At 41.8% G+C, this 26,679-nt stretch overlaps 1 protein-coding gene and 1 pseudogene across 4 annotated transcripts; both read left to right on the top strand.

Moving 5' to 3' along the window:
* The first annotated feature begins 1,404 nt into the window (after positions 1-1,404).
* LOC147340474 (serine/threonine-protein phosphatase 2A catalytic subunit alpha isoform pseudogene) lies at positions 1,405-2,346 on the top strand (annotated as a pseudogene).
* Positions 2,347-7,527: 5,181 nt separating this feature from the next.
* Positions 7,528-24,705, top strand: RGN (regucalcin). 4 transcript variants are annotated; one of them, XM_086386498.1, is made up of 7 exons: positions 7,528-7,972; positions 9,859-10,036; positions 12,977-13,159; positions 20,936-21,151; positions 22,730-22,861; positions 23,219-23,373; positions 24,286-24,705. In XM_086386498.1, the coding sequence occupies exons 2-7, from the start codon at positions 9,868-9,870 to the stop codon at positions 24,334-24,336; spliced, it is 906 nt and encodes a 301-aa protein (XP_086242624.1). In that variant the 5' UTR covers positions 7,528-7,972; positions 9,859-9,867; the 3' UTR covers positions 24,337-24,705. The 4 variants fall into 4 exon arrangements, with proteins under 4 accessions (XP_086242624.1, XP_086242625.1, XP_086242623.1 ...); XM_086386499.1 differs by having other exon boundaries at positions 7,596-7,972; positions 9,856-10,036; XM_086386497.1 differs by lacking the exon at positions 7,528-7,972 and adding an exon at positions 9,547-9,638.
* Positions 24,706-26,679: the final 1,974 nt, after the last annotated feature.

Genomic DNA, 26,679 nt, shown 5'->3' with positions numbered 1-26,679 from the left:
AAAATTTAAAGCTCTCAGAAACTCCTTGAATGTCCATAGCCTAAAGTCTTGCCATTATACTTAATAGCAGTAAGCTGTCTCCTCTAGGATCCACAAGTTACCTCCTTCTGAGTAAATATCAGGTTACCCCATGGATTTGGAAAGTATTCTCCATCTTAGACTCTACCCTATGACATGCTGATATCACTAATTACAGCAGGGGACACATACCTCCAGTTTTATCACCAACAAGTACAGCTGTTTTTTTCGAAACACCCACCTAAGCAGCCTCTGCATGATCCCAAACCTGAAGGCTTGGCTTCCTGAAGAGGCATCAGAGAAAAACTGCCCTTGAGCCTCAATGGAAAAGAGATTTTCAGGTACTGTTAGCAACTGACACAACAAAACTCCAAAGTACTGAAGTTTATGTTTTCCGACTTAAAAGACATATATCACTTCAACCTGAATACTGGACAGCCATTCCATTGGCACAATTTAACACTATTCTTAGGATTCCTCCAGGAACTGCTGACTGCAGAAGTGGACAACTTCTGCCCAAGGTTAATCTCATTCTTCAGTGAGCAGCCTTTTTCTTTCCCTTTACCACTCATCATGCCTGTTATTGTACTTTACACTCCCCAGTAAATCTTCTCAATATGTTCTCCCTTACCTTCATCCTTTGACTTTTGACCCTATATGACCTTCTGCCACTTAAAAAATAAAACGTCCTGACAGGTCTTTCTCAAACCATAACTACTGCTCTGAACTTAACTGTTTGCTGACAAAAATTTAATCATTTTTCTTTTAAACACTTGAGAAGATACATTTCCTATTAAGGCCCATTCTGGTTCTTCTGGGCTTCCCTGGTGGCTCAGATGGTAAAGAATTTGCCTGCAATGCAGGAGACCTGGGTTTGATCCCTGGGTTGGGAAGATCCCCTGTAGAAGGAAATGGCTACCCACTCCAGTATTCTTGCCTGGAGAATCCCGTGGACAGAGGATCCTGGTGGGCTACAGTCCATGGGTCACAAAGAGTCGGACACAACTGAGCCACTAACACACTTGTCTGGTTCTTAAGTTTCCCTTACATCATTAATCCCAAACTTTGGTCATATAATAACTGACCTCCAGTTCTGCAGCTCCAGTTCCGGCCCTTCTACTCCTCCACATCCCACCACCTCCTGACGCTGGGCGTGGCGTCACCCCACAGACAGCCGCAGTTACAGAGAGCAGAGCTCTGGAGCTAGAGCAAGTGGAGGAGGGCAGCAGCTGGTGGCCAAACACAGAGGGGTGAGTTAGAGGGCCAGTGCTAGCGCCAAGCAACTGCCAGTACCTGCACAAGTACCCTGGGAACTGGCGACGGCGTGTACTTGTGGCCCATGTGTGGGGGCGGCCTGGAAGGAGCACGGTTCGGGCGGGTGGCATCATGGATGAGAAGGTGTTCACCAAGGAGCTGACCAGTGGACCAAGCAGCTGAACAAGTGCAAGCAGCTGTCCCAGCCCCAGGTCAAGAGCCTCCGTGAGAAGGCTAACGAAATCCTGACAAAAGAATCCAATGTGCAAGTCGTTCGATGTCTAGTCAACGTCTGTAGAGATGTGCATGGGAAATTTCAGGATCTCATGGAATTGTTTAGAATTGGTGGCACATCACCAAATACGAATTACTTGTTTATGGGCAATTATTTTGACAGAGGATATCATTCAGTGAAAACAGTTAATCTGCTTGTAGCTCTTAAGGTTCATTACCATGAATGTATCACCTTTCTTCAGGGAAATCATGAGAGCAGACAGATCACACAAGTACATGGTTTCTATGATGAGTGTTTAAGAAACTACAGAAATGCAACTGTTTAGAAATATTTTACAGATCTTTTTGACTATCTTCCTATCACTGGATAGGATATCACTTCCTATTACTGGGTGGGCAGATCTGTCAACATGGTGGCCACTCAGCAGCCATAGATACACTGGATCACATCAGAGCACTCGATCGTCTACAAGAAGTTCTCCATTACGGTCCAGTGTGTGACTTGCTGTGGTCAGATCCAGATGAAAGGTGGAGGTTGGGTTATATCTCCTCGAGGAGCTGGTTACACCTTGGGGCAAGATATTTCTGAGACATTTAATCATGTTGATGGCCTCACGTTGGCATCTAGACCTCATCAGCTGGTGATGGAGGAATATAACTGGTGCCATGACCTAAATGGAGTAATGATTTTCAGTGCTCCAGACTGTTGTTATCCTTGTGGTAACCAAGCTGCAATCATGGATATTCTAAAATACTCTTTCTTGCAGTTTGAAAATACTCCCAGCACCTTGCAGAAGTGAGCCACATGTTACTCATGGTACCCTAGACTGCTTCCTATAATGAAGTTTTAAACTTGTACAGTTTTGCTCTTCCCATGTCATATGGGAAGAGCAACTCCACAAGTGTCAGAGAACAGTTAACACTCAAAAAAACTTGTTTTCACATGGACCAAAAAGATGTGCCATATAAAAATACAAAGCCTCTTGGAAGGACTGATGAAGGACTCAGCTGAAGGACTGATGCTGAAGCTGAAGCTCCAATACTTTGGCCACCTGATGCAAAGAGCCAACTCATTGGAAAAGACCATGATGCTGGGAAAGACTGAAGGCAGGAGAAGAAGGAGGCAACAGAGGATGAGATGGTTGGATCGTATCACTGATTCAATGGACATGAGTTTGAGCAAGCTCCAGGAGATGAAGGACAGGGAAGCCTGGTGTGCTGCAGCCCATGGGGTCACAAAGAGTTGGACACGACTGAGAGGCTGAACTGAACCTGTCATCAACAGCCATGATCACTTTAGAATGAACCAATTCATTGTATGCTGAAGTGACACTGTTGGTCAAGAAACCAGTTTCTGTCCTATCGCTGTTTGTAGTTACTTTGCTTTCTCTGAGAAACTGCAGATAATAAGATGTAAACATTAACACCTTGTGAATACAATTTAACTTCCATTTAGCTATAGCTTTACTCAGTATGACTGTAGATAAGAATAGCAGCAATCATTGGAGCTTAATGAACATTTTTAAAAATAAGTACCAAAGCCTCCCTTCTATTTGTGAGTTTTGAAATCATTTTGTTTATTTTTAGGGATACCATTTAATTTAACTGTATGATTTGTCTGTGCTCGATTTATCTCCACTTCTAAAATCTTGGCCTCATATTGTTCTTTGTTACTGTCAGAACCTGGTGAGTTGTTTTGAATGGAGTTTTTTTTTTTTTTCTCCCTCCTATAAAATGATGTTACTGCACAAGAACACTGCAGTGTTTTTCATAATAAACTTGTGAACTAAGAACTGAGAAAGTCAAATTTTAATTGATCAATGGGCAAGACTGGTGTTGTTTATTTAAAAGATGCATCAATTGATAAATGTTAGAATCTATAGAATTCTAGATAAAGAAAAATAAGAATCAAGGCCACTAAAAAAAAAACTGACCTCACATCAACAAAATACTTCTACTGAGGCTTGCTGTTCAGTTGCTCAGTCATGTCCGACTCTTTGTGACCCCATGGACTGCAGCACACCAGGCTTCCCTTTTTTTTTTAATCTCTCCACAAGGCTTGCAGGATCTTAGTTCCCCAACCAGGTATCAAACCCAGGCCCCCTGCAGTGGAAGCATGGCGTTCTAACCATTGGACCGCCAGGGAAGTCCCTGGTGGTACAAATACCTGTTCTCTTCAGAGATGTTCTTTTGGGGAACTGTTTACTTCCACTCACATTATCCGCCCATTTTAAGGGACATATAATTAACTCATGCAAAATGATACTTATACTTCCAATAAGGTCTGTGCTCCATTAGAATACCATTTCTTATGTGGACATCAGACTTACGCCCACCCGCCACACACTAACTTATCCAATATATTGAGGTAATTGTTAGAGATTTTCAGATATTTAAAACTACCTCTCTTCCAATGGATCAAATTCTCATGAAAAGTAAAGGGAAAAAGCAGAATCTGGACAGCTCCCAGAAAGGTAACTGACTCTTCATGCATTCTCTGTGAGCTGCAGTTCCCACAGTGGTGAAAAGGTGGCCCCAAACCTGTCTCTGATCTTAACAGATGCCATAAATGACACAACTTTTACTCAAGAAGACTCCCCCACCCCACCCCCCAAAAAAAATGTCTAAATTTATTAGCCATATTGTCACTAGCAGTCTTATAGCCCTTGATTTCCTTGGCTAGCAGAGGAAAGGGTTCTCCTTTAGCAAACACCTCTTGATGTACTTACATAAATACTACAGGTCAATAGAACAATTTCTGATGACGCTAAAAGAAAAAGGCACCAGGCTGTCTACAATAGACCAGCTGAACCATAGGACATGTTTCCATGGCCTGGGTTGGGTCACCTAGGCTCCTATGTCCAGGGTCTATTACAAGGATGAATGATCATCATTTTGTTTCTGGTAACTGCCTGTGGTGCTTTGGGGCAGAGCCTGTCCAGAGCCCTAAATGCCACTGAGCAGCCCTTGTCACATCACAAGATTCAGCACTTCATCCTGCAATAAAAGGAGCAAGAGAGACTTGCCCAAGTCCTTCTGCACCAGCTTTCTCAGTGCTACCTCCAGATCAGCAAAATCTCAGTAATGGTGATGACTAGAATACATAGATTCATGTCCTGTGGCCTGACTTCATCTGCCCTTGGATGAAAGGGAGGAGCAAGAAAGACATGCAGCCCCTGACATGCAGGAGCTGGCCTGGCACTCACAGCAAGGCCTAGGTGCTCTCCTGTTGAACATGCCCAGTTTCACAGATTCCCAACATCAGACAAGGCCACTGTGACTAATGGATCAAGACCAAAACTAGACTAATAAACATTGTCCAAATTCCCAAAATGACTAAACATTATCCTCTCCTAGCTCATATAAATAAATGGGTGCTGCTTCTTTGTCAATCACTCCCTTCACCTCACCTTTCTAGATAATAATTAATATACCCAATCATAAAATCACTCTCACTTTCTACAACCTCCAATCCTTGGAATCTCCCCCACAAATCGCCTTATATGAGGCCACATCCCATAAAAGAATCTTCCCAACCCAGGGTTCGAACCAGGGTCTCCCATATTGCAGGCAGACGCTTTAACCTCTGAGCCACCAGGGAAGCCCCATAAAAGAATCTAACACCTTCTTATTGAGACATCCCGTGGAATGTATGTTCTCCCTCATGACAAGGAATCAATGAACTCAGATTTGCATGACTGGATGAACAAATTAATGAATGAAAGGACTTACATCATAATAAAAGATCCCGGACTTACCCCCTAAGAGCTCATGATGTAGCAAGAGAGACAAAGAAACAGTTCTGTCAGTGTGATGAATATCATAATAAAACATAAAGACAGGATGCTGTACAAGTGACATGTCAGAGCCAGGGATGTCAGTGAAGGCTTCCTGGGAGAGGGGAAACTAGGGTGAATTTTAGGTAGAAGTTAGCCCAGTACAGAGGCAGGGGTTGGATTTAGTGGGAGGAAAATAATGTTTTAGTCAGAGAGAGTAATAAGTTCAAAGGCAAGAAGCAGAGAGAGTATATAACTAGATCATGACTGAGGTCAAGAAGGGACTACCATCAAGTCTTCTGGGCCTTATATGCTTTTAGGTCCACTGAAGGGTGGTAGGATTAGATTGTATTTTATGAAGATTCAATAACCACATACTGTGATCAAAGTTAAAAAATCATTTACCTCCAGATATTAAGATGGAGGTAAATCCAGCATCACTTTTGTTGTATTGCAAAAAAGACATAAATTGAATTAACCTTGAGGAAAAATTAAATGATCGCAAATTAAGGAACATTCTACATTTTGAACTCCAAAAATATCAATGTCATGAAACAAACAAACAAAAATGGCTGAGAAGCTGTTCTAGGTTCAAGGAAAGTAAACATGACTAAACACCATGCTTTACCCTGGACTGGATTTGGGAATTAAATACTTTTTTTCTTTTGCTAGAGAGGATGTCAATGGGACAACTGATGTAACTCAGCTAGATAATACTATGTCCATGTTAATTGCCTGATCTTGGGAATTCTCTGGTGTTCCAGTGGTTAGGACTCTGCATTTTCACTGCTGCTGAGGGCTCAGATTCAATCCCTGGTCAAGATTCCCAGGAGCTATGTGGCACCTCCCCCCCAAAAAAAATCACCTGATCTTGATAATTGTACTGTGGTTATATAAGAGAATGTCCTTGTCTTCTGGAAAGGTGCACCACATTTAGGTAAAGGAAAATCATGTCCATAACTAACTCTCAAACTGTTTAGAAAACTGCTCAGAAAAAAAAATATATATACATATATATATATATATGTAAATGAAAGAAGCATAAAGCAAATGTGGTAAACTGTTAATATTTGGGGAATCTAGGTGAAGGATAGTCATGAATTCCTCATATTATTTCTGTAACTATTCTGTAAGACTGCAACTTTGTCAAAATACAATTACCCCTTCCCTATCAAAAAATAAATAAATAAAAGCATGTAGTTGAAAAGTTTTATGTGTTAGGACTGTGATGGGACCTGGTAGGGTGAAAGTGAATAAGATGCTCCCATACCCTACTAGACTCACAGTCTAGGAGGCCATCTTGGCAGCAGATCCAAAGGTGTGAGACAGGATCTCCAAGAAGATGACAACAATTTGGGCAAGAAGCAGGGAAGGCCTGAATGAACTAGGGCAGTGCCAACATAATTAGAAGGACACTGAAGGGACAATATTTATGACCTGGTGACTAACTGGACTTGAGGCAGGGAACAAGCGAGGTCTAGTGAGGTGTCCGAGTTTCTTAGACAGACCATTGGTTGGACCATGGTCCCAGTCACCAAGAGAGTGCCCAGGCAGTTTGTGCAGAGGAAGGGCTTGATTTTGGACAGCTCAATGATGCTGTTAAGTAGAGGGTTTGAGATACAGGACTGTAGTTTAGGGGAGGCATCTGAGCTGAGATATATGTGGGGGAGTCATCAGCAGTGAGGAGTTAGAGGAAGCTGCTGAATAGGAAGAAGACACAAGAGAACCTCAACATCTGGAGAGGTGTACAGCACAATGATTCACAATTTTTAAAGGTTATATTCCACTTATAGCTATTATAAAATATTGGCTATATTCTGTGCTGTACATTATTTTTTGTATCTTATTTATTTTATACATGAAAAGTTTGTGAAAGTGAAGTCGCTCAGTCGTGTCGGACTCTTTGCGACCCCATGGACTGTAGCCTACCAAGCTCCTCCATCCATGGTATTCTCCAGGCAAGAATACTGGAGTGGATTGCCATTTCCTTCTCCAGGGGATCTTCCCAACCCAGGGATGGAACCCAGGTCTCTTTAACCTCTGAGCTACTATTATACATATAAATATAGTATAATAGTTTGTGCCTCTTTATCCCCTACCCCCGGCTCTTACCCCATTCCCCTTCCCTCTCCTCACTGATAACCACTAGCTTGTTCTCTGTATCTGAGTCTGCTTATTTTTGTTACTAGTTTGTTGTATATTTTTAGATTCCATCTATAAATGAGATCCCACAGTATCTGTCTTTCTCTGTCTGGCTTATTTCACTTCACATCAACTAAAGCCTCTCCTCTTCCCTAACCAAAAAAAAAAACCGTTTTTGCAAGAGTTGGCCTCCAGCCTGCCGACTCTTCTCCACTAGGAAAACTGAAGATTTGTTTAACCGCTTTGAACTTTCCTTTTGAACCTGTTTGTGTTTAATCAGACCCTCGACCCAATCTCTCATCGAGGCATTTCAATAACTTTTTTTCAGTTAAGTCAGAGATAACCTTTAGCTATCCGTCCAAACTCCAAAGCTTGGGTTCACTGGGCCCCAAGCCTTTGCCCCACCTCCCTGCCCCCGGCGGCTCTGCCAGATTCTTGCAGCCGAAGAGTAGAGGACGGCGTGGAGGGAGCCGATCCCCACCCCCAACCGCAGCCCCGGCCAGGCGACTGTCCACCTGACCTCCAGCCTCCTGCTAGTCATCAGCCTGGTGAGTTCCCCGGGTCGGGCCGGCCTCCCGGTCCCCTCCCTGGAGCGGTACCATCTGGCAACAGCCGCCCCCACCCACAAACCCGCACGGCCGGGAGAAGACCGATCGCGGGGGAAGAAGACCGATAGCGGGGGAAGAAGACCCCCGCGCCCCTTGCGCACCCCACGGGGCCGACGGGGGCTGGGGACTAGGCAGGCGCAACCTTCAGCGTTCCCGCGGTCACGCGAGGCCGCAGCCGCGCCGCCAGCGGGTGCGCGGGGGCGAGGCCCCCTCGCCCGCACAGATGGCCTCGCGCAGCGCGGCCATATGACGTCGTGTCCCCGCTGGGCGGGCCACCCATTCACGGCCATGGCCTCCTCTCACACCCTGCTCTCCGAAGCCTGAGCGGAAAGGGGTCATTGGCATCACCCAGCTTGCGCCACGGAGCATGGGGCTGAAAGTTGCGATTGCAAAAGTCCCGCGTCTGATCTTGGGCCTTATCTCAAATTGATAGCAGGAAGGCCTTTGGAACCTCTGCCAATTTTGAACAACCAGTGAGATGCTACGGTGCTGGCAGGCCGTATGTGAGAACGATTTGAGCTGTATGTTTCTTTAAAAAAAAAAAAAAAAACTGTTTATAGATGGAAATATTAAACCAAAGATTACTTTTCTTTTTTTTTCCCTGTCATTAATTTGCCCATCTGTGTGTGGAACCACTGACTTCAAATCAGATAGCTGTCAGGAAAAAGGATAAAGATGCAGGCAATTTTGATTATCATTAGGACAGAGTTTGGGAAAGAGAGAAGGCTCTGGAAAGTTGTCTTTCCTCTCCCACATGAGTTGCTTAAGTAAGGATTTTTTTCTTTTCCAATAATTTTTCTTTTTCTTCTACCAGTTCACCAGTCACAGCCTCTGGCCTAAAAGTCCCAGCATAGAATGTTCCTGCCTGTGGAGTTCAAGAATCCTTGCCAAACTGGCAGGGTGCCTTCCTAGATAGCAAGGAATAGCTAAGGGCCTGTCATTTCCTACAAGGGTATCCCAGAGAGGTTCTTTTCTCCCCCTTTTCCGGTGTCTGAATTTGAAAATGAATGTTATAGAGAAAAGACTGGTGGTTACCAAGGGGGACGGTTTGGAGGAGGGATGAAGTGGGACATTGGAGTTAGCAGATGTAAGTTTTTATATATAGAATAGATAGACAAGGCCCTACTGTACAGCACAGAGAACTGTATTCAATATCCTAAGATTAACCATAATGGAAAATAATATATTAAAAAAATAATGTACATATATATGTATAACAATCACTTTTTTGTACAGCAGTAATTAACACAACATTGTAAGTCAACTGTATTTCAATTTTAAAAAAAGAAAATGGATGTTAGTTCTAATTTAGTGTATTTAGTGCATTTCTAAAAATGCAGAGAAGGAAGATTGGCCTTTGGGCAGTGAGAGAAGGCAATCGACACCATGGGCGGATCTGAAGGGCAGAGAAGAAGGTGACCTTCAGACGCCCAATGAGGGAACTGTCCGCCCCCTGACCAGCCTTGGGGGCTTGGGTGCTGGCATAAAAGCAGCCTTGCCTAGTCCAACTAGCCAGCTCTCTCTGGGGGTCAGCTAGAGCCAAGGTGTGGATGTTGGAGTGTTGTTTTTGTTCTCTTTTTTACAGAAACTTTGAAAAAAAACACTGGTAAGTTGATTAAAGATGTCTTGTGTTATGGCTTCTTTTTTCTTTTTTATGCATTTCCTCCTGCCACATTGCATATTTTATTCTTACCTGGAGAAAGTGTGTCCAGCCTTTCCAGTTCCGATTTTAAAAGCAGCCTCTACTGGGATCTTACCAGGGTCTTAAGTCAGGTGTTTTGCTGAATTTGCTCTATGTGATAACATATCTCTGTTGCCTTCAGTAGGTCTCCCCCATGACAATGTCTTCCATTAAGATTGAGTGTGTTTTGCGGGAGAACTGCCACTGTGGTGAGTCTCCAGTGTGGGAGGAGGCGTCCAACTCTCTGCTCTTCGTAGATATTCCTGCCAAAAAGGTTTGCCGGTGGGATTCTCTCAGCAAGCAAGTGCAGCGAGTGACCGTGGGTAAGGATGAAGGATGGGCCTGGATCTGCCCAGACAGCAGATCTTCCCTGGGGAGGGGCGGTCACTTAGTGTGTTTTTCCTCTGGGACTTGATTGTTAAAGCTTATGCTTGAAAACTATTGTATTATCACCCTTTCTGGATCCCCCACTTTGACCCAAGAGTAAAATCTGGATAGTCGATACTTTCTTCTTCCCCTGTGGGTGCTGTGCCACATTCCCGGTCTTGTTTGGGATGGTGAGTCACAGTCCAAGAAAGTAGGCTCTTTCCTTAATACCTTCAAACACCAGCATTGAAAGTTGGAGACCCGGTTTGTGGCACAGCAAAGGTTATCTACCTTGGGTCAGTCCAAAGCCTTAGTTTGCAAACAAATAAACAACAGATATATCCTCTCTTTGAATGTGCAAAGAAGAGCTTTTGGACTTAGCATAAACGGGGACTTTCTGTTCGTTTTTGGGTTTTTTTTAAGGTTTTATTTTTATTTTTTTAATTTAAATTTATTTATTTTAATTAGAGGCTAATTACTTGACAATATTGTATTGGTTTTGCCATATATCAACACGAATCTGCCACAGGTGTACATGTGTTCCCAATCCTGAACCCCCCCCTCCCACCTCCCTCCCCATCTGTTCCTTGTTCTAAATGGGATTCACAAGAGAGTTTCAAGTGCCTGTTAATGGCCCTGTGATTTCCCAAGGAGGGGTTTATCACCTTCTATGGGCCAAGGGTATGGGCTTCAGAAGTAATAAGTTTCTTTTCCTTATTGTGCTGGTGGGAAAGAGATACCAGGGTCCTGTGACCTTAGGACACTCTCTCAATTCAAAACTGGGGACTTTTTTCCTTTTTAATGAGAGGGAACAGCTTTTAATACACTCAGGGACATGACTGTGGCTAAAGGCAAAAATGACTATGACCTGCTATGATCAGAGTCGGGGGAGGGACCCACGACCTTCTCTAGTCTCCCTTTCCTAGGGTGCACATATTAAGGATTTATGTGAATTGTGAAAGTCACTCAGTCGTGTCCGACTCTTTGCAACCCCATGGACTATACAGTCCATGGAATTTTCCAGGCCAGAATATTGGAGAGGGTAGCCTTTCCCTTCTCCAGGGGATCTTCCCAACCCAGGGATCGAAGCCAGGTCTCCTGCATTGCAGGTGGATTCTTTACCAGCTGAGCCACAAGTGAAGCCCAAGAATCCTGAAGTGGGTAGGCTATCCCTTCTCCAGCGGATCTTCCCAACCCAGGAATTGAACAGAGTCTCCTGCATTGCAGGCGGATTCTTTACCAACTGAGCTATCAGGGAAGCCCAGGGATATATTCCTACTCCTAATCTGCAAAACAAAGACAAAAACTCAAACCCTCCGAAGGGCTTAAACGCTAACCGGGTAGCTCAACTGATAAAGAATCCACCCTCAATGCGGGAGACCCCGGTTTGATTCCTGGGTTGGGACTGAGCAGACTGAGCGACTAAGCACAGAATACAGCACAGGCCACAGGTTGGGATCCCTGATGAGGATGTGACGCTCCTAATAGTGTCCTGCACATTCCCTGAGAGTCTTCCCAGGTGGAATGTGTGTGCGAGTGCTCAGTCGTGCCCAACTCTTGGTGACCCCATGGACTGTAGCCTGCCAGGTTCCTCTGTCCATGGGATTCTCCAGGCAAGAATACTGGAGTGACTTGCCATTACCTCCGCCAACATCCCTATGTTGGATCTTCCCAACATAGTGATCAAACCCGAGTCTCTTGCATCTCCTGCATTAGCAGGCAGATTCTTTACCACTAGCGCCACCAGGTGGTAAAGAATCCGCTAGCACCACCAGATGGTAAAGCATCCGCTAGCGCCACCTGGTGGTAAAGAATCCACCTGCCAATGCAGAAGATGTTAAGAGACGCAGGTTCGATCCCTGAGTTGGGAAGATCCCCTGGCAGAGGAAATGGCAAACCAGTCCAGTATTCTTTCCTGGAGAATCCCGTGGACAGAGGAGCCTGGCGGGCTACAGTCCATGGAGTCACAAAGAGTCGGACATGACTGAGCAGGCACACACACATTTCCTGGGACAATTCACGGCTGGAATCCACTTCTTTGCAGGGCTTTTAGCTAAGAGCCTTTCCCAAACACCCAGCTGCTCCCAAGCACCGTCTTGTACAGAATAGCTGCTTGCAAAATGTTTTCACCGTAAATTCTGTCATTTTGTTTCCCTTGGGCACACCACAGTAATCAATCTATCCACTTAAAAAAAAAAAAAAGTTTCCATGGAAAAATGTTAAACCCAGGAAACCTAAAATTTAAATATACAAAATAGAGTACTATAAGGACAATGTGAGTTTTAAATCACTGCATCTACATTTCTTTTTTTTTTTCACTATGCTTAACTACCAAAAAGGATTTGAAAAGAAAATTTCAGTTAAAAGTATACAAAATATGTCCCTTAAAAAAAGATAAGTCCTAATTAAAAAGAAAAACAAGACAAGCCCTTTTTTGGAGAGAGAGATGGTGCAAAACCCTGTTGCTAGAACAAAACACAATTTTTGTCTCTGAATTTCCTGAAGATCAGGCAAATTGAGTATCACTTCTGTATCAACTGTCCTGGTACACACACACACACACACACACACACACACATCACACATCCTTAGGAACCTCTCCTCTGAACTTGCTTTGGTGCCTGCCCCAGTGTATGGTGACTGCTGTGGTTTGACTTCTCTGCTTCACCCACTAGGCTGGAAGCTGGATTTCATCCATCTTTCCATCCCTGCTGCGCAGAACAGCACACAGAGTTCATGCTCAACGAATATACTCGGTTATGTAGCCTTCACTGTTCAACAGAAAGGAGGGAGCACTCCTATTGTCAAAGAGCTGCACACACCTAGAGATGCGGGGTAGTGTGATGGCTGCAGTGTGACTGCTGGCTACCTTCTGACTGCTGCTTTTGCCTCTGCAGATGCCCCTGTCAGCTCTGTGGCCCTTCGCCAGTCAGGAGGCTATGTTGCCACAGTTGGAACAAAGTTCTGTGCTTTGAACTGGGAAGATCAGTCAGCAGTTGTCTTGGCCACAGTAGATAAAGAGAAGAAAAACAATCGATTCAATGATGGGAAGGTGGATCCCGCTGGGAGATACTTTGCCGGTATGGTTTATTTTTAGCACCTACTTACTGAGATTTGGAGCTTCCCAGGTGGCTTAGTGGTAAAGAATCCCCCTGCCAAAGCAGGAGATACAAGAGATTGAGGGTTCGATCCCTGGGTTGAGAAGATCTGGAGGAGGGCATGGCAACCCACTCCAGTATTCTTGCCTGGGAAATCCCATGGACAAAAGGGACTGGAGGGTTACAGTCCATGGGGTAGCAGAGTCAGACATGACTGAGTGACTTTAAAAAAAACAGAAGAATATGACTTATAAAAGTCTCACAGCTGCAGTGGTAAAAGAAGTATCCATAATGGGTCTTGGGTTCTTCTTTTCTTATTACTTAAGTCACTTGTATCCAAAAAAAAAAAAAAAAATCCCATGAGAAAAACTTCATAGATATTTCTTTCAATTGCTGTCTGAGGCAACCTAAATTTGTATGGTATTTTGTAGTTTAAATAAGTTTTAAGACAAGGTTATTGCCTGGAAAATCTCATGGACGGAGGAGCCTGGTGGGCTGCTGTGGATGGGGTCGCACAGAGTCGGACACGACTGAGCGACTTCACTTTCACTTTTCACTCTCATGCATTGGAGAAGGAAATGGCAACCCACTCCAGTGTTCTTGCCTGGAGAATCCCAGGGACGGGAGCCTGGTGTGCTGCCGTCTATGGGGTCGCACAGAGTTGGACACAACTGAAGCAACTTAGCAGCAGCAGCAGCAGCAGCAAACTGTGATTGCTGTTTAAATTGGAAATAATTTCAAATTTACGGGAAAAAAAGTAAGAACAACACAAACAACACCCATATAGCCTTTACCTGCTGCTGCTGCTGCTAAGTCACTTCAGTCATGTCCAACTCTGTGGGACCCCATAGACGGCAGCCCACCAGGCTCCCCTGTCCCTGGGATTCTCAAGGCAAGAACACTGGAGTGGGTTGCCATTACCTTCTCCAATGCATGAAAGTGAAAAGTGAAAGTGAAGTTGCTCAGTCGTATCTGACTCGTAGCAACCCCATGGACTGCAGCCTACCAGGCTCCTCCGTCCATGGGATTTTCCAGGCAAGAGTATTGGAGTGGGGTGCCATTGCCTTCTCTGATAGCCCTTACCTAGACTCACCTATTAACAGCATTTTGTTCTGTCTGTTCTTAGTACATATAAACATTTTTCTCCAGGATCATTTGAAAGTAAGTTGTATATATCATGTATCTTTACTTCTAAAATATTTCCCTGTGAATTTCCCAAGAAAAAAATGACATATTCTTATATAACCACAGTACAGTAATCAATTCAAAGAAGTTTAACATTATACAACAATTTTATCTGATGCACTGCCTACATTCCAGTTCTATCAATTCACCAAATTCACCAGCCTTTTTACATATATATTATTTATGTATAATATAGTTTATTATTAAATATATAATATATTGTATAAAATGTATGGTATATTTATATATATTAAAATATATAATTATATAATATAGTATTTATGTAGTTTATATAAACATTTTATATAAAAATGTTTTTAAGAGTAGTATTTTTCCTTCTAGTACAGAATCCAGTCTAGGATTATGTACTGCATTTAGTTGTCATTTCTCTTTCATCTTTTTTCATCTAGAACAGAACATAGCCTTTCTTTTTTTTATGACATTGCCATTTTTGAAGACTACAGTCCTACCCAACTCTCCTCTTTTTTTTATAGAACATTCCTCATGTTGTTGCATTTGTCTAATGCTTCCTTGTGATTAGATTGATGCTATATATACATTCATGGCTGGAATCACTGCATAGTTCTGTCCTTCTCAGGGTTCCCATCTGGGTAACATCTGCCCCCCATCAGTGATATTAGTTTTGATCACCCAGTTGAGGTCTTAGATTTCTCTACTGCATAGTTACTATTTTTAATTGAGATTTATAAGCAGCTTGTAGGGTTTGTTAGTGATATATTACCGTGTAACAAATTACCCTGAAATTTAGTCATTAAAATAACAAACATCTATTATCTTCTGAAGGTCAAAAACCTGAGTCTGGCTTAGCTGGATGGTTCAAGGCTATGTCATGAAATTGCAGTCAAGTTGTTGTTTGGGTCTATAGCTTTGGAGGAGGCTAGAGTCTCTAAAGGGGTCTGGAGGATCTGCTTCAAAGCTCACTCACATGGCAGTTGGCAAGAGGTTTCAATTTCTTACTACATGGGCCTCTCCATAAGATTGCTCAGGACCTGGCTTCCCTAGATCTGGTGATGAGAGGGAGGGAGGGAGAGAGAAAAAGAGGGAAAACACCCAAGATGGAAGCTACAGTCCTATTATAAGCAATCTCAGAAATAACATAGCATCACTTCTGCCAGGTGCTATTGGCCACATAATTATGGAGGGGACTAGACAAGGGTGTGAATAATGGGAGTCAGGGATCATTCAGGGCCATCCTAGAGACTGGCTACAACATGAGGAGACATTTTAAGTCCAAGCAAATATCCTGGTCCTCATCAAAATTTCTCCCTTAGGTTTTACATTACTTGATGATTTGTGCATGACTTATACACAGCTTAAAATGAATTTTAAGTCTGTGTTGAAGTTAATAATGCATTTCATATTTAGTTCTCATTTTCATCCCAACATAACAACCCTATAGTTAACCAAGTGTTAGATGCTCAGTTGTGTCAGACTCCTTGCAAACCCCTGAACTGTAGCCCACCAGGCTCCTCCATCCATGGGATTCTCCAGGAAAGAATACTAGAGTGGGTAGCTATTTCCTCTTCCAGGAGATCTTCCCGACCCAGGGATTGAACCCAGGTCTCCTGCATTGCAGGCAGATTCTTTATGTCTAAGTTACTAGGGAAGCCCAATAATTAGCCAAAATTGATTCTAAATGCCTGCTGTTTCCACTCCCCACTCAGCCCCTCACATCATCAGCCATGCTGTCTGGCTTCATTCACTTTCAACAATGAAGGGAGGTAAGATCTGAGCAGGTGGTGTGAATAGTTTCCCATCTACCTGGACTTTATACAACCACAGATTTAGTCCAAGACAGGTTGAAAGATTAAAGCTGATAGTCCATTGGAAGCCCTTCAGCCAGTACTGTGGGATGAAGAAATATGATCAGATACCCTGCCTCCTGTTGAAATTGATTTTCTCTCTCCCTCTTAGCTATAAGTGTACAGCTCTGTGGCATTTGGTGAGACAAAATTATAATGTCCTCAGAGGCCTGATTTCTTAGCCTGGAGTCCCCAGTCCCCAGTCCTTAACCTTTGCCTTCTGGAGACCACATAAAGTTGTAGGCATCAGTGTGAGTATACACACTGGTCGTGTGCATCTGTCAATAGCATCGAAGACCTTTTTTCTACAGAGAGTTCATAGCTTTCGGCAGGTGTTGAGAGCTGTCCCTGGCCCAGAAAAGGGTGAGGTCATCTGATAATCTGGATGGGGTCTCTTAGTGGTGGGTAGTACCCTGAAGGTGTCCCAACACCCATGTTCTCACCTGTCGGGTCTCACTACTAGACAGTGATGCATAACCCAGGGCTCCAGGTTGTTGTTTCCCACTAAAGAAGAGCCCTTTCCAAGCAGTGGGGGATCCCCTTTCATGTTACAGACATCTCTTTCTGTGAGGCAGGTAGTGGGAGAAAGAGATGAGTTGGGGAGGGAGCGCAGTTGAATAGTAACGAAACAAGCCCAATTGTCTTATAGCAAGAAAATAGGGAGGAAGGATTTACCCTGTCCAGCTTCCTATTCAGGCTTCCCAGTTTCAGTCCATTTTGCTCTAAGTCACTCTTCTTTCAGATGGAGTATGTCACAATAAATGAGCTTTCCAGTTTCTACATTATGTGAAATTCTACTCTGTCCCCGGAGATCACACTCAAATCTAAGTGAATTGTCCATGGGCACTTGAGTTAATGGAGTGTTCTCTATAAATGTCACTTAGGTCCAGTTGGATGATGGTGTTCAGTTCTTCTATTTCTTTGCTGATTTTCTATCTACATGGATTTATTATTGAGAAAGGGATGCCAACATCTCCAGCCAGATTTACGGATTTGTTTCTCCCTTCAGTTCTGTCTTTTCCTTTGTATATTTTAAAGCTCTGTTGTTAAGCGCATGAACATTTAGGATTATTATGTCGGCTTAGTAAAGTGACCATTTTCACAATATATAGTACTCCTATTTATCCCTGGTAACTTCCTTTGCTCTAAGTATATCTTATCTGATATTAACATAGCCTCTGCAGTTTTTTAAGTTAATATTTGCATAGTATATATCTTGGGCTTCCCAAGTGACACTAGTGGTAAAGAACCTGCCTGCCGATGCTGGAGATGCAAGAGACGCAGGTTCAATCCCTGGGTGAGGAAATCACCTGGAGTTGGAAATGGCAACCCACTCCAGTATTCGTGCTTGGAGAATCCCATGGACAGAGGAGCCTGGCAGGCTACAGTCCATGGGGTCACAAAAGAGTCAGACACAGCTGAGCGACTAAGTACACAAGCACACACTTTGACTTAGAGCTACCATTTTGTTATTTTCTCTTCTTTCCTGCTGTATTTTTTTGTTATTCTGTTTCCCTTTTCCTGCCTTCTTTTGGGTTATTTGAGTATTTTATAGAATTCAATTTATTTATTATGATTTTCATCATATCTTTCCGTGTAATTTTTTAAGGGCTCCTGAAAGGGTTGCAAATATATAGTTAATTTTTCAGTCTATCTAGAACCAATATTTTACCACTTCAGTTGATAATCACCCACTTATGTTATAGTTGTCTTTATATACATAGATTAAAAATCCCGTCAGAAAAATGTAATTTTTGCTTTCTATTATATTTACTCATACATTTACTATTTCTTTTTTTTAATTTAAATTTACTTATTTTAATTGGAGGCTAATTACTTTACAATATTGTATTGGTTCTGCCACACATCAACATGAATCCACCACGGGCATACATGTGTTCCCCATCCTGAACCCCCCTCCCACCTCCCTCCCCATACCATCCCTCTGGGTCATCCCAGTGCACCAGCCCCAAGGATCCTGTATCAAACCTGGACTGGCGATTTGTTTCTTATATGATATTATACATGTTTCAATGCCATTCCCCCAAATCATCCCACCCTCTCCCTTTCCCACATAGTCCAAAAGACTGTTCTATACATCTGTGTCTCTTTAGCTGTCTTGCATACAGGGTTATCACTACCATCTTTCTAAATTCCATATATATGCATTAGTATACTGTATTGGTGTTTTTCTTTCTGGCTTACTTCACTCTGTATAATAGGCTCCAGTTTCATCCACCTCATTAGAACTGATTCAAATGTATTCTTTTTAATGGCTGAGTAGTACTCCATTGTGTATATGTACCACAGCTTTCTTATCCATTCATCTTCTGATGGACATCTAGGTTGCTTCCATGTCCTGGCTATTATAAACAATGCTGCGATGAACATTGGGGTACACGTGTCTCACATTTACTATTTCTATAGCTCTTTCTTCATTCCTGATATTCCTTTTGGTATTTTTTTTTTCAATATTTCCTTTCTATCTGAAGAACTTCCTTTAGCAATTCTTTTAGAACAAGTCTGCTGGCTATGAATTCTCTTAGTTTTACTTCACATGAGAATGTCTTTATTTCTCCTCTATTCTTCAAGGGTATTTTCACTTAATATAGAATCCTACCTAGGTTGACAAATTAAATATGTATCACTTCCTTCTGACCTCCAGTTTCTCATGAAAAATCAACAGTCATTGAAATCATCATTCTCCTATATGTAGTATGTCATTTTTCTTTTATTAATCTTAAGGATTTCTATTTAACCTAAGTTTTTGGAAATTTGATTACGATGTGTCTAAGTATAGGTTCCTTTGGACTGATCCTGTTGAGGTTTACTCAGCTTCTCAAAGGGCTTCCTAGGTTGGCGCAAGTGGTAAAAAACCCTCCTGCCAATGCAGGAGACTTAAGAGACTCGAGTTCAATCCCTAGGTCCAGAAGATCCCTTGGAGGCAGTTCATAGTTCAGTCACTCAGTTGTGTCCAACTCTTTGCAACCCCATGGACTGCAGCATTCCAGGCTTCCCTGTCCTTCATCATCTCCCGGAACTTGCTCAAACTCATGTCCATTGAGTCAGTCATGCCATCCAACCATCTCATCCTCTGTAATCTCCTTCTCCTCCTGCCCTCAATCTTTCCCAGCATCAGGGTCTTTTCCAATGAATCAATTCTTCACATCAGGTGGCCAAAGTATTGGAGTTTCAGCTTCAGCATCAGTCCTTCCAATGAATATTCAGGACTGATATCCTTTAGGATGGACTGGTTTGATCTCCCTACAGTCCAAGGGACTCTCAAGAGTCTACTCCAACACCACAATTCAAAAGCATCAGTTCCTTGGAGGAGGAAATCAATCAAACCCCTTGGAGGAAGGCATGGCAACCCATTCTGGTATTCTTGCCTGGAGAATCCCACGGACAGAGGAGCCGGGCGGGCTACAGTCCATAGGGTTGCAATGAGTCGGACACAACTGAAGTGACTGAGCACACATGCACCCACCAGTTCCAACCTGCTTTCTATTAGGTGGCATTAAGTGTGCCACTCAGTGGTCACTCTGAGAATTAGAAAGAAGAGTTCTATCCATTAGCTCCATTCTCCAAGTCTTTTAGTATGCTAATTAGAATCAGATCCATGCATGGACAAGCAGATCACAAACAACTTTATGAGACTGCATTCCTGAGCATCATCCCTCTTCACTAGCTTCTAGTACTTTCCAGCTTCCTGGAGCTCTCCTTTTCATTCCTCCAGCCAGAAACCACCCACTTCTATGATTATTCTGCCTCCAGGGCCAAGTGGCAGGCAGAGAGAGAGAGAGAGAACATGAAAGCAACAGCATTTGAGCTGCCCTTTTGTCCCTGAAGCTTCACTAAATGGAGAGGAACAGCACCTTTGATTCCTGTAGTTTCCTGTTGCTGACGGCTCTCTCCCTTTGCTGCTCTAGCTGCAAAATTGCCTGGGGGCTGGTGCATGAGAAAATGGAAAAAAGGGAGTGGAATATAAGCGGGGGTTTTCTTCCACTCTCTCTCTCTCTCTCTCTGAGCCACAGGAGTGTTTTCTGCTCCTTGTGCCAGATTCGGAGGTTTCTCTTGGACCTCATTCTGCCTGCACCACAGCGCTCACTTCCACGTTTCAGACTGGGTTGAGTTCAGGCCAGGACATGTGCTGTGCTGTGTTTAGTCCCTCACTGGAGGATAAAATGGAGAACTTGAAAACTCACTGCTGGTTAGGTGATACTTCAAATTCTCTGTTCTTCTCTGAGCTGACTTACATCACAGAGTTCTCAAAAAACTACGCTGTGTATTTTGTCCAGGTCTTAGAGTTTGCTTAGGTGGTTCAGACAGTAAAGAGTCTGTCGGCAACACAGAAGACCCAGGTTCGACCCTGGGTTGAGAAGATCCCCTAGAGGAGGAAATGGCAACCCACTCCAGTATTCTTGCCTGGAAAATCCCATGGATGGAGGAGCCTGGTGGGCTACAGTCCATGGGTTCGCAAAGAGCATGACTGAGCAACTAATACTAGAGTTTGCTCAGTGGGAGAAAATGTGTTGATGCAGATGTCTTGAACTAAAACCTCTCCAGGTAGTTTTAATTAGCATGGCAAGCAAGGTAGTTGCCATTAAAAAAAAAAAAAGCATAGGACCCAGATTGGGACTGTATCATCATTTCCTTGATTTCATCATGGGGAAGGAGCCCTGGTGAGAGATGACACTGTGCACAGGCAGGATGCTGTGTGGCTGAGCTCCATGCTCTTTGGATTTTGTAGGTACCATGGCTGAGGAAACAGCTCCGGCAGTTTTGGAGCGCCGCCAAGGGTCCCTGTACTCCCTCTTTCCTGACCACCATGTGGAAAAGTACTTTGACCAGGTGGACATCTCCAATGGTTTGGATTGGTCTATGGACCACAAAATCTTCTATTACATAGATAGCCTGTCCTACTCCGTGGATGCCTTTGACTATGACCTGCAGACGGGAAAGATCTGTATGTGCCTTTTCATTATTTTTCGTGGTATCTTTTTCACGTGCTTATGACTAGTCAGCTGTTGCTCCCTTAATCCATTTGAAAAGGTCCTTATTTTTCAAAGAACTGCCCAATGTTATAATTCCAATATTGTAATGATTACACAGACTTGACTATGCTGCCAGTCAAGCCATGGCTGTCAGCAGGAGACCTGGGTTCAATCCCTGGGTCTCAGCCATGGCTCTCATGGCTTTAGCTCTCAACTAAGTATGGCCGCAATTGTCATAAGATGGCTAGGTCCTCAATCTTTTTTCTTGCAACCATCACTAGAAAGAGGCTCACTGTAAAATGGATCCTGTTCTGCCGGCCAGTGTTTAAAGTCAAATAATATACAGCCGAATGGGACAAAAGAACAGGAAATTAGAGTTTGGGGTTGATATTTCTTATTTGTACTTTAGTTAACTAAAGGAAAATACTCAAAGACAAATTAACAACCATTCAAAATGGAAAAATTAAAAAGGTAGTTACAGATTGTTCAACTCTACCACTGGGCTCTAAATGAGCCATAGTTGGAAGCTGGGAGGGAAGGAATTATTGGGAGGAATTTAAAAGGGCATGCTTGAAACTTTCATGAAAGGTGCCAGACCACAAGAGCAAAACCAATCATAAAAATGACTTGAAAAATATCCTAAGAGTCTCATGCAGATTTAAGCAGAAAATTTCCAGCATAGGTGTTTTGCTTTGAAATATGTAGTGCCCTGTTTCATGACTGTTTTTACTCATTTTACTTACACATGGTTTCAACATTCCTTCCATTATACCTCAATCTGATTACTGTAATGACTTGGATTGTATAGTGTAAAGTTCCTATGAATTTTGATGTTTGTTTTATTTTGTATATTATGATTTTCTTTAAGGCCAGCCAGCTGGTTTCAAAATACCCCCTTTTTTCAGAAACAAGCCCTTCTAATATTTAGTTTCAATAAGGTGATTTTGGAGCATTTAATTGGGCAGAAACAGAGCCTACACGTCTTGCCAGTTTTTGTGCATGAACTATTTGCAAATCGGACCCAGGCCCTCGGCAGTGAGAGCATGGAGTCCTAACCACTGGACAGCCAGGGAATTCCACAAAACAGGCAATTTTGGAAGTAAAACGGCAAAGGTTTAACCATAGACTGAAGTGTGTCTGAGGTGGGCAGGCAGGGCTTCAGTTCAGGTAAGCCTCAAAAAGGTCTTTTGGTATTTTATTAAGAATTCTGCTTTCCTTTTTCTCTCCTCCTCTGAAAGCTTAAGAGAGCTGTGTCTGTATGCAGACTGAAGGGAGCAAATCCACCTCAAATCCTGCAGTGAAAAATCCTTCGTTGAGGGATGCCCACTCATGTTTCTAAACTTTTTTAGAGTTAGGAATCCTCATGAATCATCCTGCCTGTGGCACCCACTTGTCAGACCCTGGATAAGCGGAAGTAATCAGTATTTATAATCAACTTGATTGCTCATTGTTTGATGCTCACTAGTGAGTGACCTGTGGTTTTGGGGGGTGTGTGTGTATGTGTGAGTGTGGTTTGGTGTTGTTTTTGTTTGTTTTCTTTTTTACCATAGCCAACCGCAGAAGTGTTTACAAGCTGGAGAAGGAAGAACAAATCCCAGATGGAATGTGTATTGATGTTGAGGGGAAGCTCTGGGTGGCCTGTTACAATGGAGGAAGAGTGATCCGTTTGGATCCTGAGACAGGTAGGCCCACAGCAAAATGATAAATTCCCACAATGTCTAGAAAACACCGGACACTAGGGGCCAGAGAAGCTTCCTTACTAATGAAGTTATAGAGAAATATATTCAAAGGTCTCAGTTGGATGATTTTGTAAATAAAGGCCAAAGATAAAGCCCAAAATGTTATGGTCAGAACTCCTTTATCTGTAGAGGTATATCTTTTTTCTCAAAAGAAATTGTCAAGGAAGGTAGGTGAAACTCCTGGGAGAATTGACCTTCAAATCTTCTTTGACCTTTCTTATTGCTCCACAAGGGGTCCCAAAAGGTTATGTAGTTGGAGATTTGCTAGAGCTAGACTGAATGAAATATTTGGTGATCTAGGGAAAAGACTCCAAACTGTGAAGTTGCCTGTTGATAAAACAACCTCATGCTGCTTCGGAGGGAAGGATTACTCTGAAATGTACGTGACCTGTGCCCGGGATGGGTTGGACTCCAAGGGTCTTCTGCAGCAACCTGAGGCTGGTGGAATTTTCAAGGTGATCTGGCTATCTCTTATATTTTGAGGGTGAGGTGGGAGATTTTCAGTTAGGTAACTCAGTGATTAGTGCTTTTTCGTACTTTCCAAACACAATTCTACTTGGCATTTTAAGCTCATCATGCTAGATTTAAAAACATTTTATTTAGATTTTCTAGACTTCAAGTTAGGCTTTCCTGGTGGCTCAGTGGTAAAGAATCTGCCTGAAATGCAAGAGACATGGGTTCAAGATCCCTGTTAGATCCCTGAGTTGGAAAGATCCCCTGGAGAAGGAAATGGCAACCTATTCCAGTATTCTTGCCTAGGAAATCCCATGGACAGAGGAGTCTGGCGGGCTACAGTCCATGGGGTCAACAGAATTGGACACAACTTGGAGACTAAACCACCGCCACCACAGACCTTAAGTTATCTGAAGTCCAGGACAATGTGTTTAGCTTACTTTGGACAGTACTTTAAAATATTTTTTGCTTCAGTAGTGTTTGTCTAAATTCTATAAATCAGTAGAATAAGCTTAGAAAATCAGTGTTTAAAACACACTGATAAGATTAGTTGATTGCTTTGATGTTACAAGAATATTTTCAGGTTCTTAACTTTTTGGCAGTGAAATAAACACTGGTAAAAATTATAGACCTCTTGAGTTGAAAAGGAATGTAGAAATCCCTTGCTAAACAGATGGGAAGAAGATAGTAATAATTCAGTTTTCAATCCTAGTTGTAAATGGTTGCTAGTTGAATTATTATCATGTGAATAATTGATTGGACCATAAATACCTAATCAAATAATTCTTTTTTATTATAGGAAATAAAACAAGGATAATAGTTGGCTAAATATACTATTGTGAATCATAAAAATGCTTTTGGAGAATACTTGTGAATTACATTGTATCAGAGTTTCTCTCTTCTTTTTTTAACAGATAACTGGCCTAGGAGTCAAAGGAATTCCTCCCTATCCTTACACAGGATGAGTGACATCCTCTTCTTAGTGGAGGAAATGTAGAAGACAATTAGAAAATTCTGGAGCTAAAATTTCCATCTAGTTACCAAAAACATGAAGCAATGACATTAACAGGATTAAATTTTTATTTACAATTTTTAAAAGGTAGAGCATTTCTAACAAGGGGTGACAGGTGGTCTTGATAACCTACTATAAGGCCTTCTGCAAAGGTACTATAGAAATATAGGGGTGTTTAACTATCAACGAAGCTTCTTGATTCTTTGTAAATTGCTGGTGGAGTTGGGGGAGGGAGAAGAAACTGTATCTGTTATTTACTCTGCATTCCATACTTACTATACCTAAAGCTTCAAAACACTAATAAATAGTAGTCTGGCAATGACTTATTGTGATTATGTTCCTTTTTATTTTCATCATAATCATATAAAAAATGCTGCAGAAAAATGTTTTAAATGCTGCAAAGCCAGCCTATCTTCATATTACTCTTCCTATATGTTATTTTACAAACTAAAACATTGCTAGAAGATAAGAATCAAACATTTTGTCAAAATGCATGGTTCCAACTGCCACCTAGATGTAGATGTAAAAGTAATGTATCACTTTGGAAAGAATACTTTTTTGAAAAAATAGCTTTATTGAGTTATAATTGACCTACACATATTACATATTTAAAGTGTACAGTTTGATAAGTTTGACATATGTGTGTGTGTGTGTGTGTGTGTGTATTCATGGAACCAACACCTCAAATAAGATAATGAATCTATCCACTACTCCAAGACCTTCCCTGTGTCCCTTGTGTCTTTCCTTCTGTATGCCTGCCCCCATTCCCAGGAAACCACTGATCTGATTTCTGTCACTATAAATTAGCCTTAAAATTGAATACTGTGATTTCTCAACTTCCTTTTTTTTTTTTTTTTTCAAAATTGCTTTAGCTCTTTTAGTTCCTTTGGCCTTCCATATAAATTTTAGAATCAACTTGACTATATCTACAGAAAAATCCTGGAGCAATTTTAATTGAAATTGCTTTAAATCTGTAGAACAATTTGAAGAGAAATGGCATTTTTACTATTTTGATTCTTCCAATCCATGAACATGACATGTCTTTCCAATTATTTAATCTTGTCTGACTTGTTTCATCACCATTTTGTAGTTTACAGCATACAAATCTTATACATGTTTTGTTAGATTTATATCCAAGTATTTCATTTTCTGGAGCTATCATAAGTATCATTATTATTTAAATTTTTTGTTTCTAGTTGTTCATTGCTCACAAATTATGATTGGTGTTTGTAGGTTGACCCTGCATGTGATGACTTCACTAAACTCACTTATTAGTTATTACTACCTTGACTATCTCTATAGGTTTTCTGAGGTTCTTTGAATACATAATCATGTCTTCTGTGAGTAGGCAGTCTTATTTTGTCCTTTATAATATGTACATTTTAACTTCTTTTTCTTGCCTTATTGCACTGACTACAACTGCTGGTATTATTTTGAATAAGAATAGTAAGAGTGGATATCATTGCCTTATTCCCAGTCTTAGGAAAAAAGCATGCAGTCTTTGTTCATTAAATATGATGTTAGCTGTAGTAATTTGTAGATGGCCTTTCTCAGGTTGAGGAATTTCTGTTCTAGTTTAGTTTGCTGAGAGTTATTATTATTATTAGTATGGATGGATTTTATCAATTTTTTCTGCATTTGTTGATATGATCATATGGCTTTTCTTTTTTAGACATCGCTATGATAGATTTTTATTCCTGGGATAAACCTTGCCCTGGATTATTCTTTTTGTATATTACTAGATTCAACCTTCTAAAATTTTGTTTAGGATTTTTGCATCTGTGTTCATCAGGAATATTTGTCTCTAGTTTATTTCTACTATCTTTGTCTGGTGTTGATATCAAGATAATAATAGCCTCAGAAAATGAGTTAGAAAGTAGTTTTTCCTCTTCTATTCTCTGGAAAAGATGGTGTTTATCTATGGTTATTTATTCTATAAATACTTAGCAAAATGCACCAGTGAAGCCATTTGGACCTGGAAATTTCTTTTTCAGAAGGTTTTTCAAACTTTCTTAAGTAATTTTAAGGTTACTCAGGTTATCTATTTAATCTTGGTGAGGTTTGCTAGTTTCTGGCTTTCAAGGAACTGTTCATTTTCATATAAATTGTCAAATTTTTGTGTGTTGTTCACAGTGTTTCCATATTTTTTAATAATGTCCATGAGGTTTGTAATAACATCCCCCTTTTCCTCTGGTACCAATTATTTGTATCTTCTCTTTATTCTTTGTCTTTCCAGAAGCTTATCCGGTTATTAATCTTTTAAAAGAACCAATTTTTTTATTTAATCAGTTTATCC

This window comes from Bos grunniens, chromosome X, assembly GCF_055505025.1.
Source record: "Bos grunniens cultivar Pamir isolate PY7600 chromosome X, Bosgru_T2T1.0, whole genome shotgun sequence".
In the NCBI taxonomy this organism is placed as follows: domain Eukaryota; kingdom Metazoa; phylum Chordata; class Mammalia; order Artiodactyla; family Bovidae; genus Bos; species Bos grunniens.
Note: the sequence above shows the minus strand (reverse complement) of the source record. Positions and strands in the feature narration are given on the sequence as shown.